This window comes from Haliaeetus leucocephalus, unplaced genomic scaffold (genome assembly GCF_000737465.1).
Source record: "Haliaeetus leucocephalus isolate CR32 unplaced genomic scaffold, Haliaeetus_leucocephalus-4.0 Scaffold135, whole genome shotgun sequence".
Taxonomy (NCBI): Eukaryota; Metazoa; Chordata; class Aves; order Accipitriformes; family Accipitridae; genus Haliaeetus; species Haliaeetus leucocephalus.
In genome coordinates this window covers 345,011-358,747 of record NW_010972571.1, presented here as the reverse complement: position 1 = coordinate 358,747, position 13,737 = coordinate 345,011, and the positions used below count along the sequence as shown (strand labels likewise).

At 40.8% G+C, this 13,737-nt stretch overlaps 1 protein-coding gene across 1 annotated transcript in view; it reads left to right on the top strand.

Annotated features, from left to right (window-relative positions):
- Positions 1-13,655, top strand: part of FKBP14 (FK506 binding protein 14, 22 kDa) — a 13,872-nt gene extending 217 nt beyond the window's left edge. Inside the window, exons 2-5 of the mRNA XM_010585906.1 lie at positions 1-184; positions 2,002-2,153; positions 4,888-5,015; positions 6,877-13,655. Of these exons, the coding sequence (XP_010584208.1) occupies positions 1-184; positions 2,002-2,153; positions 4,888-5,015; positions 6,877-7,035 (623 nt within the window). The 3' untranslated portion in view covers positions 7,036-13,655. The remainder of the gene's footprint in view (positions 185-2,001; positions 2,154-4,887; positions 5,016-6,876) is intronic.
- Positions 13,656-13,737: the final 82 nt, after the last annotated feature.

Genomic DNA, 13,737 nt, shown 5'->3' with positions numbered 1-13,737 from the left:
TGCGGGCCGCCCTGCTGGGCGCGGCGCTGGGCTGCGCGGCCGCGGCGCTGATCCCCGCGGCTGACGTGAAGGTGGAGGTGCTGCAGAAGCCGTTCCTCTGCCACAGGAGGACTAAGTGGGGGGACATGATGCTGGTTCACTACGAGGGCTACTTGGAGAGGGACGGCTCCATGTTTCACTCCACGTAAGTAGCTCGCCCCGGCCGTCTCGCCTTCGAGGGGAGATCGCTATATCGTTCTATAGGTATCTTTTTAAGTATTTCAGTGTAGGTGATCTCTTCTGGCTGTGCTTTCCTGAATCCGAACCCCTCGCAGTGGCCCGTAATCCAGCTGCGAAATAGCTCTGTGAGGGGTGTTTTGTTGAGGACGGGCGTTTATTTTATTTTTACAATTGTCCCTTCTTCCCAAAACGCCCAGAACTTGCGTTTACCTGTGTGCAAGGAAACAAAAGCAATGCATGCATGGTCATAGCATGCTCTAGATTTTATTTTTTATTGAATTAAAATAACTTAAATAACGCTGCACAAATGTGTCAGTGGGACCCTTTCCACTGCCACCTATTTTCAGAAAGTTTGGTTTGCCTTTATACTTTGACAGTTTAGGGAGCACTGACTCGTAATGCTATTTAAGATGAACGCCAACAGTAAAGCTTGTCTCTTTTCCTTTTGTCAGATCGAGGCTATAAAATAAACCTTATTTAGCTTTTGTTTTCTGGTTAGTCTGTAGAAAGCAGAGCCATGTGGCGTTTGTTAAAAGATGGGGATGTTGCGTATCCTCTTCTCCGGTTTAAACACGGGTATGTGATCTCAGCAGTTTAACAAGTCTTCTGCTGTGCACGAATTTCTGTCTGGTTTCTAGGGGAGAAGCCTGCCTCTAATTAAAAAAAAAAAAAGTTATATATATCCTTCCACTACTGGCAGCACAATGACAGCTTTTCATTACTGAAACAGCATATTCTTCACCTGCCCCCGACCAGACAAATCAACATACCAGAGCCACAGTAATGCAAGTAGGAGGAAGAGCCAGAAATTCGAGGGAGTCCTGCTGAGAGCGTGCAACGACTTACTAATGTTGTCTTTCCTGTAAAACATCAACGAGGTGTTAATAGTGGGAGACAGCAAAATGCTCAAGTATCTGTAGGCTATGTCTGAAGTCTACTTTTGTGGAAGTTTTTTTTTTTTTTAAATACATTGTCTTGCATGTTTGTACTCTTGCAGATGATTTAAACTAAAATCTCGCTAATTTTCTCTTGTAGTTAACCTGCCTCTCTAAAAGGAGTTCTAGTGACACTCTTGAGTTTTTGCTGCTGACTAACTTCTGTAAGTGCTCTGTTTTCTTGTTAAGCACCTTTCCTGCATGACTAGTAAATCGAGCTTGTAAAATTCTATGTCTGTCAGTGGAGTGAAGGTAGTCCTGGTATACCACCTGGTTAAATTGGGAAAGGGGCTTGTCTGCCTATTTTAAACTTGAATGTTTTGCATGCGTTTGTTTCTGTTTTTCCAGACTATCTGTTGTGTAGTTGTTTGGGGTTTTTCCCAATGGCTTTTTTGGAAGAGATGTGGCTGATTCTTCTAAGCATGTTATAAGGTATATTGTAATCATGACCAACCTGGTTTTTGATTTGCAATTTACCAAAAAATATGCATGGCCTTGATCGTAGATTTTTAAGTAGAAATGCCTTTCTAGTCTGTTCAGTTTCAAGGTGGAAATAGATGATCAGGGAAGTGAAGGTGGAGATACAGGTTGCTCAGTGTTGTCATAAACACACCATGTAGCTGTTCTATTTCTTTCTGCTTCTTACTTCTTAAGGAACCTTGTCATGCAAGACGTAAGTTTTAAAGATTTCCAAAGTCTAGGCCTTGCATTTAAGAAATGCCAAGGTGCCAAATAGTGGTGTGTTTTTAATTATATATCTATGCTGTGAGCATATTCCATCTGTTCCACGTGCCTTGTACGGAACTTGCTGTCTAAAGACTAAGTGTTTTATTCCGTTCTTTTCCAGTCACAAGCATAACAATGGTCAACCTATGTGGTTTACACTTGGCATAAGGGAAGCTATCAAAGGCTGGGACAAAGGTTTGAAGGACATGTGTGTGGGAGAGAAGCGGAAGCTAACTATTCCACCAGCCCTTGCTTATGGAAAAGAAGGGAAAGGTAAAACACCTGAAGTCCTTCCCTTACTTTAATTGTTTTTAATCTCTGTATTTTACTGTTATTCTTGGCCTAAGAGTTTAGCAAGCTTTCCAGGCTGATTCCATTAAATAAGAAAAATTTATGGAGCCAGGTGCTCTTTTCTCACAAATTTGTTTTCTGCACAAATAACCATTAAGTGGTTGTGTGGTGAATGCAGGAAAAAAACAGGAATTGATGGTAGCTGCTGTGCTGTATGTTCCGAGTGTCTTGTCTTTTCTGTTAGCGCTGTGCTCAACAGTGCCCTGCTTTTTTTTTTTTTTTTTCTTTCTTCCCCCTCCTTTATACAGTCAAGCTGGAAGTGGTTGCTTAGGTAACAGTTGGCTTTTTGGCTGTCGCATCTGTGTTTGTGGCAATACTTCATGAATGTGCATGTGCAAGCCTCATTCTTGCTTGCAGGTTTCTTTTAGAACCCTAAGAAACTCCCTGTACTGCTGCCCAACCAGTTTGAAGCTGATAGAGTGAAAAGTCACTGTTTATTTCTCCATACAGGGACACTTAATTGTTTCTCTCTTTTGGTTATGTTTGATTTGGGACATGGTCCCTGTTATCCACAGTAAGATATGCAGGTACATGGGCAGTCATGTTGGCACCTAATGCAAATGTGTTGAATGGTGTACAGACAGATAAAAGCATTTTTTGTAGTGTTTTGTCAACCTGACTACTACTGATGGTGTTTGGGGGTTTTCCTTTCAACCATTCCAGATTTCTATTTTAATGGGAGGGCCAGATCTGGAATTTGAAGTTAACTGAGTGACAGCTTGAATGATGCATGAAGGTTACTCTTCTGCTTTATGGGGTTTGTTTTAGTTAACTTTTTTGGAGCAATTATTATGAATATTTTTGTCATAACAACAGTTATCACAAATGACCTAAAGTAATGCAGCATTTCAAAGCAGAAAGGATAAATGTCTTGGAACATATAGTCCTTTCTGCTACTGTCCTCTCCCATTAATCTGAGACTGTTTTAGGAATTATGAGTGTTTGCATGTCTGTATCTTCTGGCAAGTAGGGCTGAACGTAGGCTAAGTAGTACTCTACACATACAGCATACTCCATACCCTCTTTTCTTGAAAGTATCCTTTTAAAATGTATTTTTCTAGAAGCCTTAGTTTGGGCTTCAAGAGATAGTTTTAGAAGAAATCACATTTCTAGTAGAGAACAGGAAACTTGTGGTGGTCAGTTAATTGACTGCATACAGTCACAACTGTAAATTTTTCCACAAAAAGATAATTAAATGCTGCAGTGCTCACATAGTCGTCACAGGCCTAATTGCCTTGATTAATATGTGAAGCACTACAGTTGTTCTTCAAAGATTTGCAAGCCTCACCTCTGTGTTTAGTGCAAGAAGGTTGAACAAGTAAACACTAACTGCTGTAAGAAGTGACTTGCTTTAGGGAAACTTTGAAGTGTTTGAACATAATTATTTTGCTATTTTCAAATTATGCCCTTGAAGACAGAATTATTCAATTTTCTTCATGCTTTCCTCTGAATGCACATAATTTCACTATGTGAAATTGCCTCCCACCTTGCTTGCTGTCTGACTTGAATGATGAGTCAGAAGCCTTTTTCTGTAACACTCAGAAAAATTACCTGTGTTCCAAACTCTAAGCAGGTCACCATGCCCTGTATTTCTAGAAGTTTCTGCACATTCATTTATCCCAGAAATCTACAAGCCTGTTTGTTGCTGCAGCTCAGGGTGTATTTAACACCATAGCTCCAAAATAGTAGATGTGGATTAGTTTTTTTCCCCCTATCTTCTCAAGGCAGAGGAGTATTTTTCTGGGGTGCTGTCATCCAATATAGAAATATATTTGGTCCTGTTCAACCTCTGTCTATATAAAGGACCAAAGTGATGTGCTAAAATGTCTTTGACAGTAGCTTCAGCCATCAGCATGAAGTCATATCGCATCACTGTAAAAGCCAATGCCTGATAAACTGAAATCCTTGAGGCATGGTGGCATGGGGGTGGTGGTCTCTGGCACTATTAGGGAATTATCAGTCTGTTCACGTGCATCAAAAATGGCATGATGTCAACACGTGTCTTTTGAGCAGGTTTATATAGTTTCTGCTGTGTGTTTGGAAATAGCCCAGTGCCTTGTGCAGCAGTCCAGAGGCAGCTACGGGATACTGACAGTATTGCTTCACTTCATTCGTTCTCTGCAAGAAGAGTTTTTCCAGTGGCAGAATAGCAGGTACAAGGTGTCAGTTGACAGCGGAGAGGAATCTGGAGACTGGTGTGGTTATGGTGTATCAGAAGGACTGAACTCTCCCTTCTTGCTACCCTGTCCATCAGTCTTGGCTGTATGTTATGGTAGCTGCCACCTGGCTAGCTGTACAGTCTCCTTCACCATTTTCCACTTTTATCTGGCTCTGGCCATGAAAAAAGATTCAAGAATGTTGTCTGGTAAACCTTTGATGAGGATGGCTGAATGTGAGCTCATACCAACATGTACTAGTCTCCAACAAAACTAGTTGCATCTAAAATTGCATATGTGCTGTAAGGGGTGCTCAGGGTCCAGGCTACCATCTGAAATAGTTGGTTATCACTGTTACAGATACTTATCCTTGTTAGTTCAAATTGCAGAATGCTTTGAAAGTAGTAGGATTACTGGAACATTGCTCTGATGCATACAGCTTTTGTATGGCACGAAATATGTAGTTTTTAACTTTTCTCCATGTTTACTGTTTTGGGCAGGAAAAATTCCACCTGAGAGCACACTGATTTTCAACATTGACCTTCTAGAAATTAGGAATGGACCAAGGTCTCATGAGTCATTCCAAGAGATGGATCTTAATGATGACTGGAAACTGTCCAAGCAAGAGGTGAGTGAGTTACCCTTCTTGTGAACAAACCTAACAAGGTGGGATAGTGGAAAGGGAAAGATAAGCTTAACTTGATCGTGTTAGGGAAGTATCTAAACACAAGTTAGATTTTAGCTACTACTGTGCACAAAGCAATTCTGCAAGCAGAATACACACTATTTAAGAGTGCTTAAGGCAATTATTTATTGGGCAATGTGCAGTATGGGTAACTAGGTCTAATGAGTTGTTAGCACAACTACTGAACTGATACGCTCATCACTCATGGTAAGACACCCAAGAAGCCATTGCTGGCCAGGTGGCTGTTAGTCATGTGGGACGGGTGAGTCTCTGTTCTTCGCTGGAGATGACTTTCAATGTTGCTGCCTTTGATTCTCTGCTTTTTTTGCCTGTGGTGTTTTATGCCTTTTTGTGTTGGTATCTTTCCTGCTGAATGCTCTTGAACTACTATTCCTGGCTCAACAATTAAGCTCCTGTCTGTGTTTTGCCTTTCTTGTGTGGCTTCAGCTGTCATACTTTCTTACACCTTAACAATAGATTTTTTTTTTTTTCCCTTGGTAAAACTAAGCCAAGGATGCACATCTATGCTGCATCATGTTGAGCCTTTGATCCCAGTGGAATTGCTGGACTGGGGGTGCCAAAGCGGCCTCAGTAAGCTGAGGCGTAGGCATGAGACCCATTGTGCACCATGCTTATGGGAGACTTGGATGAAGTAAAACAACTTAGAAGTAAAATCAGACTTCAGGGCTTTTCAGTCAGTTACGGTTTTACTAATAAACTGGATTTAGAAATTATTCTGCTGTAGGGCAGTCCTGTTTCATAGCATTCACTGTCTGAAGATCATGTATTCAGCATTATTCACCTTCTGTTTGTCTCTTATTTTCAGTATTCTGCTTTTCCAATGTGCAAAAGTTATCCATGAGAAGTTAGGATAAACCACTTAGTTCTTTTTGATTTGGGGCTGGTACAGTTTGCTAGACCCAAAAGACTAATCTTTTGTACTGTGCATCAGGCAGACTGTCAGTGTGTCCAATGTCTGTGTATTAGAAATGTAAGCAATGACCCTAACAAATACCACAATGTGGAATGAATAAAACAGACCTGAAACATGGCCCATTTATCTTGCTGTTAACAGTCTGCTGTTACGGTTCTTGTTATACAAGTGGTATCTGTTCACCAGGTGGGTATGTTGGTATTGATATTCTTGTAGAAGGCTCTGCAGTTTAGAACACTTGGGATCTTAATAGTTAAACCTTAAACTCAGTAAAAATAATCTGATGTTCAAACCACTGCTCACCATTAGTAACTAGTTTAGTGTAAATAACTGTTCCAGTAGTCTGTTTAAAAACCACGTTGAGTCTTTGTCCTTCAAAATTTTGAGATGTCTAGAAATAAATCTTTATTAATGTAGTTCCCATTAGAGCAGCAAACGCTGAGATTGTGGACAGATTTCTGTGTATATCTGGGGTGGCTGGTTACATCTACTGGTTTGTCAAAGTGCTAGGATGTGAAGAAGCTGTTTGGGTCTCTGACCAGTTGGTAGCTAGTAACTTCTGCCTGGCTATTTGTACTTTACTGTATAGACATCAGATGACAGGTTTTCCTGGCTCATTTTTCAGTCAGATACCATAAAGGTATGGCAACTGATTTGCTAGTTTTACTGTCTCTTATATGACTCAAGAGTCTTTCATCACTGAACAGGGCTACAGAATCAGTCAGACAAGTATTATTCTGGCAGTGGCATAGGGAGGAAGGTATCTATTGTCTAATTCTACCATCCTGGACGGAGTGGCCCTCTCTTAGGCTACAGTAATCAATTCTTTCATAAACCTAAAAACATTAACTCTCACCTTTTGTCTAACAGGTGAAAATTTACTTGAAGAAAGAATTTGAAAAGCATGGAGCAGTGGTAAATGACACCCAGCATGATGCTTTGGTTGAAGATATATTTGATAAAGAGGATGAAGACAATGATGGGTTTATATCTGCAAGGGAATTTACATACAAGCATGATGAGCTGTAGAAAAGGGTGGCGTAATTTTTTTTTGACACAAATGGCAGTGAGTTAGACTGTCTGGTTCTCTTGTTCTCTTAATTCTGTGTTTTGGAGTTGACACCTGGTGTTGGCAATGAAATGCTCATTGTTTATATAAAAGATAATTTCTGTTCATTATGTAAAAAATGTTTTAAACAATTTTGAAGTATGAAAATGTACCTCCTTTTATGCAGCGAAGACTTGCACATGAGTGTTTTTTAAATTTTGTATTAACTTATTTTTCCAGAAGTGAAGCAAACTTTCTAGTTATCAAACATTGTGAAAATCATAATCCAGTTCAGTGCCATTCTGTGATTTGTTTGTGTTAAGATCCCTTTCAGTGACTCCTTTGTGTATAACTTCTAGTCTGTGTTTTAATTACTTGACCTTCCTTCTTGTGTGTCACTGCATAAAAAGCAGTGTGCTGACCTTGCTTTTTTTCCCACAGATTTTTAAAAGATGTACTAGAAGGCATCAGCATCTCTTTATACAGCTGAGAAACTGATACAGAGCTGAATGAGAATAATGACTATCCTGTGCTGATTTTGCTCTTTTAAAGGGAGAGTATTACCAACCATGCCAATAACTGTCTGCATTTTTCTTTAAATTATGTCAACAAAGGAGGAGTTAAATGTCAGACTTTCACTTTTAATGTCAGCAGCATTCTAGGCAATGTCTGTAATGTGGAAAACAGCAACTTATGCTGCAGTGCAGAGGTGGTGTCCTTTACATATACTTAATTTGTTTTGAAACTTGGAGTTTGCATTTATGAAGAAAAATCATACCTTTCTCCTCTCAAGTTTTGAGGGACATCTTGAGCAAAATGTTACAAGTCTGAAGTTTTTCCCATTTGCAGAAGGGGAAGAGCATTCTGACAGGAGGATCAGTATGGCCTGAACAACAATATGCATTGGCTTGCCTGCTTTGCAACTGCCTCAGTTGCAGAACTTGTTTTGTCATTGCCCCTTTAGAGTATTTTCACAAGTAGCACACAAGTGATGTAAATTTTAAATAATAAAGTGACTTTTTAGAAAAATAGAGGCATAAGGTAAGTGTTATGGTGCTGTGTCTTTACAGAGGTGGAGACCATGAGGATTTCAACTCCTTTTTGTGTTTGTTTGAACAGTTTCTGGAGCGGAAGAAACATTTTGCAGTTGTCCATGGTTTCTTAATTGAGAGGGCAAGGTATCTCAGGGAAGGAATTAGCCTGTGTTCTGGCACCACTAGCATATGGGTCTCTGAACACAGTATTTTACTTGAAAAATGTTGCTCAAGGCTATGTAGGGATACAAAGGAAATCCAGTTGTGTGAAATCAAAATTGCTGCATTGCACAAATCTTAACTATTGCCAAGTGAGACTACATTCAAGGTTCTCGATGCCATAGACGAGCTAGCTGTTTTCCCTGCCACCTAGTGTTGCAAGTAAGTATTAGAAGACTATTAAACAGAGTTCAGCTGCATATGGACATTACAGATTGCTGTCAATAGTGACTGTTTCGGGGAGAAAAAGTATAGGTGAAGGTATGCAGTGGTGGGGTTTTTGTTTTGTTTTTTTTTTCTTCCAGCATCTGGCATTTTGTGGGTGATAGCCTATGTGATACAGACTTGTGGCCACATATTTTGTTTTCAGTAACCTTTAGGTCTTTTTCCTCAGCGATGCCATCTAGTTCTCTTGAACCCATTTAGACTTTTGCTTCCATAATGTTCTATGGCAGTGAGTTTCACAGTAGAACAGTGTAGGAAAATATTTCCCTTTTTGTTTTTAGGTTTCTTGCCTGTCCCAGTTCTTGTATGGTGAGGAAATAATGAATAATCATTACCTATTTAGCTCCTCTTACCAGTCATGATTTTGCATATTGGTATTTTTTTCTCATCGCTTATGAAAATTAAGCTTGCCCAACTTCAGCTCTCCCAAGCTTACTTGCATGTCTGTGCTGGGTGTCTTGATTTCCCCTGCAGTCACCAGAGCACTAGGCACCTGGGGGCAACTCATCACACGTATATTGTTCATGTTGTATTGGGATAGATGCCTTATCGAATAGAGTTTCCTGTCTTTCTCCACTGAGTACATGGGGAGCCTAGGCTGTTAGCATAGCTGAGGACAGCTAATGGGATATGAAGTTGACCCTTAAGGCAGTCTTGCCTAGGATGTGGAAACTGACAGGTACCCAATCAACCAAAGGGAAAATACTGCATGTGCACTGCTGGCAAGAGCAGAACTGAGACTTGCATTGGGTCTGTCAGGGTTTTAGATGATTGTTTGCAGTGTTTAACATGTTCTCTCCAAACATCTGGCTGGGGAATGAAAGCATGCAATAAAACTTTGCCCAGATTACTGACCAAATATATAAAAAGTTAAGCTTAAATAATGGGGTGCCAATATGTGCCTTCAGTAATGGCCAAATGTTGTTTCCTTTGTATTAAAGAGGAGGTTGGAGTTAGCGAATGCTGTGAAATGTACATATGCGTTATCTTCTGCTGGGATTTTTAAAGCATTTCATAAAAATAACTTCCAGTGAACATGTAGTTAATTTGTTAATGCCAGCAGAGTATTAAAGCTGCAGGACCAAGATGCTTTATTTGGTTCTATGTGTAGGTTTATGCCAGCTGAGTGGATGGTTTTTGTTCTTAGTGCTTTTCTTGGTAGCTCTGTTAAATTTCTGAAATTAAACTGAAAAAAAATTTTCAAAAGTGCAGAATCAGCAGCAGATTTGAGAAGCCATTTCAACCTTATTACCATTTGCTATTGTTAAAGACCTTCTGTGAAGATGAAGGGATTTCTTAGGTAGAAATAGCACTGCCTGTCTTAACCTCAGTTGTATCTGCTTGTTAATCCACAGGGCATACTGCTGCAGTGCCAGCAGGAGCCAGCTAGCTACCTGCAGGAGAGCAGAGGCAGGCAGCTGCCTGTCCCCCGAGGGGAGGAGGAATATTGGAACTTGAGTGGCTCTCGGCAACGTTTTGGCAGGCTTGCATGTGAAGTGCAAGGTGTATTTCCCCTGAAGAAGCAAGCCCTCGCTGCGTGTCTGTAAAACACAGCACTTCTTCAAGTGGAGAGGGCTCAAAACAGACCACTTGCCTCCTGCAGGTTATAGCCTTCACACATTTCTTGTTGTTTTGTGGTTATATAGGAAAATATGTACTGATGGTTTTTAGAACTGCAGCCTGTCATTCACAGCCACTACCTAGCAATTACAGTGGGGGTTGCTGCCTTCTGTAGGTACAGAAGCAGCCTTCAGAGCTCATTTTAATTGAAAATTCTCGATATGCAATGCAATGACACAAGAAGGCTTCTGGCAAAGCTTCAGGAATGGTGCTTATAGTCTGAAATGGTTTTTAAAGGTTTCTTCTTTGAGATCAACTGACAAGGCAAACAGTGTTGAAAATGAAGGAATCACTTTATCAGGTCTTAAGTCTTTGCTTTTCAGTACCGTATGTCTCTGCTGCCAGCAACATCCCTGATATAGAGGTGTTTTGTGAGTGCTATATGTGACAGAGACATAAAATTGCAGTGTTAAGTACATATTGAAGAAACTGCTACCATAATTTCTTCTTCATGACACTTAGAATGAAAATGATCCATAGCATGTTTCCCAAGTACTTCAGTGTAATAATAGGTGGTAGAGGTCAGCCTTTAAATTACAATTGTCTTTGTCGTATGTGCTCCCCACACCCCATCACTTCTGCTTTTAGATACAAGGTGGTCTATCCCTTGATCCAGAAATCCCAGATTCGGATGGCAGGATGGGGAGAGCTCATTGCTTTGGGACATTACGGGAAAAGGAGCAAAGTGAGGGGAAATGTGGTAAGAGGGAGTGGAAGTACGCAGGGTGATGCAAGAAATGCAAAAAAATGTGTTTCCTAGATCCTTTGGCATCTGCTAACTTGGAAGAAAGAACACTGGCCGACACTGATGTAGGTACTGCAAATAATAAGGCTGGCTCCTGAGCTGACTTTAATTAGGAATCACTGCTTCGGCCAGTTTCTATATGGATTTTTACTCTTATGACAAAGTTTAAATTTACACTTCCAAGGTCCATTAAAGAACATTCAGAATAGGTATGTTGAGTTTGCTTCTGAAAAATACATCAGCCTCATCATAGAGCTTTTGCAAAAAGACCCACAAAACCCCCAAACCCCACCACCCCAAAACCCTTCATTTGTCTTCAACACTGAATTGTTTTTGGTAACAGGAAATAAGCCAAACAAAAACTGCTTATATTTGTATAATCCTGGATAATTTTAGCCTCTCTTGAAAGTTAATCGTAATGCTTACATTCTGTGCCCTAGTTTTCTCCTGGTACGTAGGAAAAACAACTCTCTGACAAAATAAGGATCTTTCTTTAGCTATCCTTCTGTTTTCATGCTTGTGCTTGATTATGTTGATAGTTTCTCACAAGAAATTTAATTGAAAAGCTCAGTAGGAAGCTATATATCTGTATATACAGGGACAAGGACCTTCACTATGAGTTCTCCCAGCCTGGAGGGGATTTAGATGAAGCCTCCTCCTGCATCACATTTCTTCCTTCTAGGAGGTTCTGTTCCAAAACCAGGCTGGTTTAGCTAGGGGTTGCATCGGTTAGGAGTTGTGTGGTATTTCTGTTCTCTTGGATGATGTAAAAAAAGTAGGAGCTTGGTTTAGCTGAGAAATTTACCATGAAGATAGAGGATAGTTTGAAACATGTCAGGTAAGGAATTTTGTGCAAGGTTTCTGAAGGTCATGTTCCTAATGGAGCGCTGGAGTTTGTCCACAGGGATTGGGTTTTTTGGTTTGGGTTTGGGTTTTGGTTTTGGTTTGGTTTTTTGTGGGTTTTTTTTTTTTTTTTTTTGCTTGTAACCGCTCTGCATCTCCATTAGGTAAACAATGAACAAACCTACTTTTAAAATACTAGGATCTGACTGCAGAAATCTAGTGGAGCCAACTCTTCAGAGCTCCCCAAATCCCAGTTATGTTTTCCTCTAAAAAATCTGAGGCTGATGCTAACTGCCATTAAGAGCTGCTCTTCTTATTAGATACAATGCTTCTGATTTCTAGTTTGTGTCATGACCTGCTTAAGGAGATTAAATGACAGGATAATTGATTCCTCATCTGGGAGTCAAGACTGAAAGCATTAAATCAATCCTGTCCTCTTACATTTATTGCCATTGAAATTTCTTTAAAGCTGTTGCCTCTTCTGTCTCTTTCCCTGAATAGTGAACTAGGTAATACCTATTTCTTTTGCGTGTTTGGTCTGCTGTCTCTCTGGGAGTAAACAGCACAGCGTAGCTCTGGTCTCTCTAATCCACTGGGATATGCCTTTAGAGAATGGGGTTTCATTCCATAAATACAATGCAAAATGTTTTTTGTGACCTTGTGTCCATGTCTGGGTACGGAATCTACAGGGCTACAGCTAATGGACTAACTGCTGCTTCAAGAAAAGTGTGACCTGTTGGATCTGACTCTTAGTAACACTGACCACAATACTAAGAGAGGTAAGACTGGCAATGTTCCTTCCTTTTAACAGAAGGTAAGAATTTAATTTGCATCCAGTATTTCAGCCCTTACGTGCCGTCATGTCCTCGCTGCTGTTGTCACTGTTATTAGTTGGATGAAAACCTGGGCTTAACGTGGTCACACGGACATCGCGATGTAGACTTGCACTCTGAAATAATTCAGTGCTCTGCCTTTGCAAAACTGAGTCTGAAGCAAAGCTCCCAGACACATGGCACTCATCTTGCAGCTGACAAATGAGCACAAACTGCAACGGGAGCAGGTATGGAGCAGAAGTGGCCAATGCTGCTGTTCATTTGGTACCAGATCCTGATGTTGCTAACCTGAGCCAAGTCCAGCTCGCCATGGCACCCTTTCGCAACAGCCAGAACCAGCCATTCACGCAGTGGTGGGGCTGTGTGAAGGCAGGCTGGTGAGGTGGGCTCTAGGACACCAATTAATACGGTCTGTCAGACCTCCGCTGGCTCTGAACCTTCACCCCTTGTTTCTGGAGCAGGAAACTGCCCGAGGGCAGCACCGGCCTGTGTCCGTGCCTCCGGACAGAGGAGAGCAGCACTAGCCAGGCTCCCGCTGTCACACCACTGCCTGGGGGTAAAGCAGGCTTGGAGAAAACACCAGGGGCCCTTGCACGGGGGAAATAGCAGAGAAAATAGGCAGGGGGATAGCTCTCCAAACCATCCCGTTTTTCTTGGCTGATATCCACAACAAATATAAGGAAGTTTAAAAACTCCTGGGTAATTTATTGTTGAGATTTCTTTATTCAGATATGTACATAAGGAATAACATGCAACCAGCATGAAACATACAATACAGTTTGAGGTTTGTTGTTTTTCCCATCTCCTGTTAACTACTATTTTCTATTTGTACATGGTGGACAAGGCCATTTATGTAAATGAGGGCTCTATGACAGAGATACTCAGTTGTGGACATTTTTTTAAAATGCATTTTTCCTGTCCTTTTGGAAGTACAGGAGCCAAAAGGACTTCTCTATTTTATTTTAGTTTGGAGTGTTTCTGTCATCAGAGGTCACTGCAGCTACCTACCACTTCCATGAATAAGGAAAATGACTTAATCATTGAAGGGGTTTTTTGGAGTCAGGACTCAAAGTTATATTTAAAAAAAACCAAAACACCCCCCCCCCCCCCCCTTTGGGCCCACGGGGGGGGACGGGCCACACGGGATTTAATTTTTATTTTCAA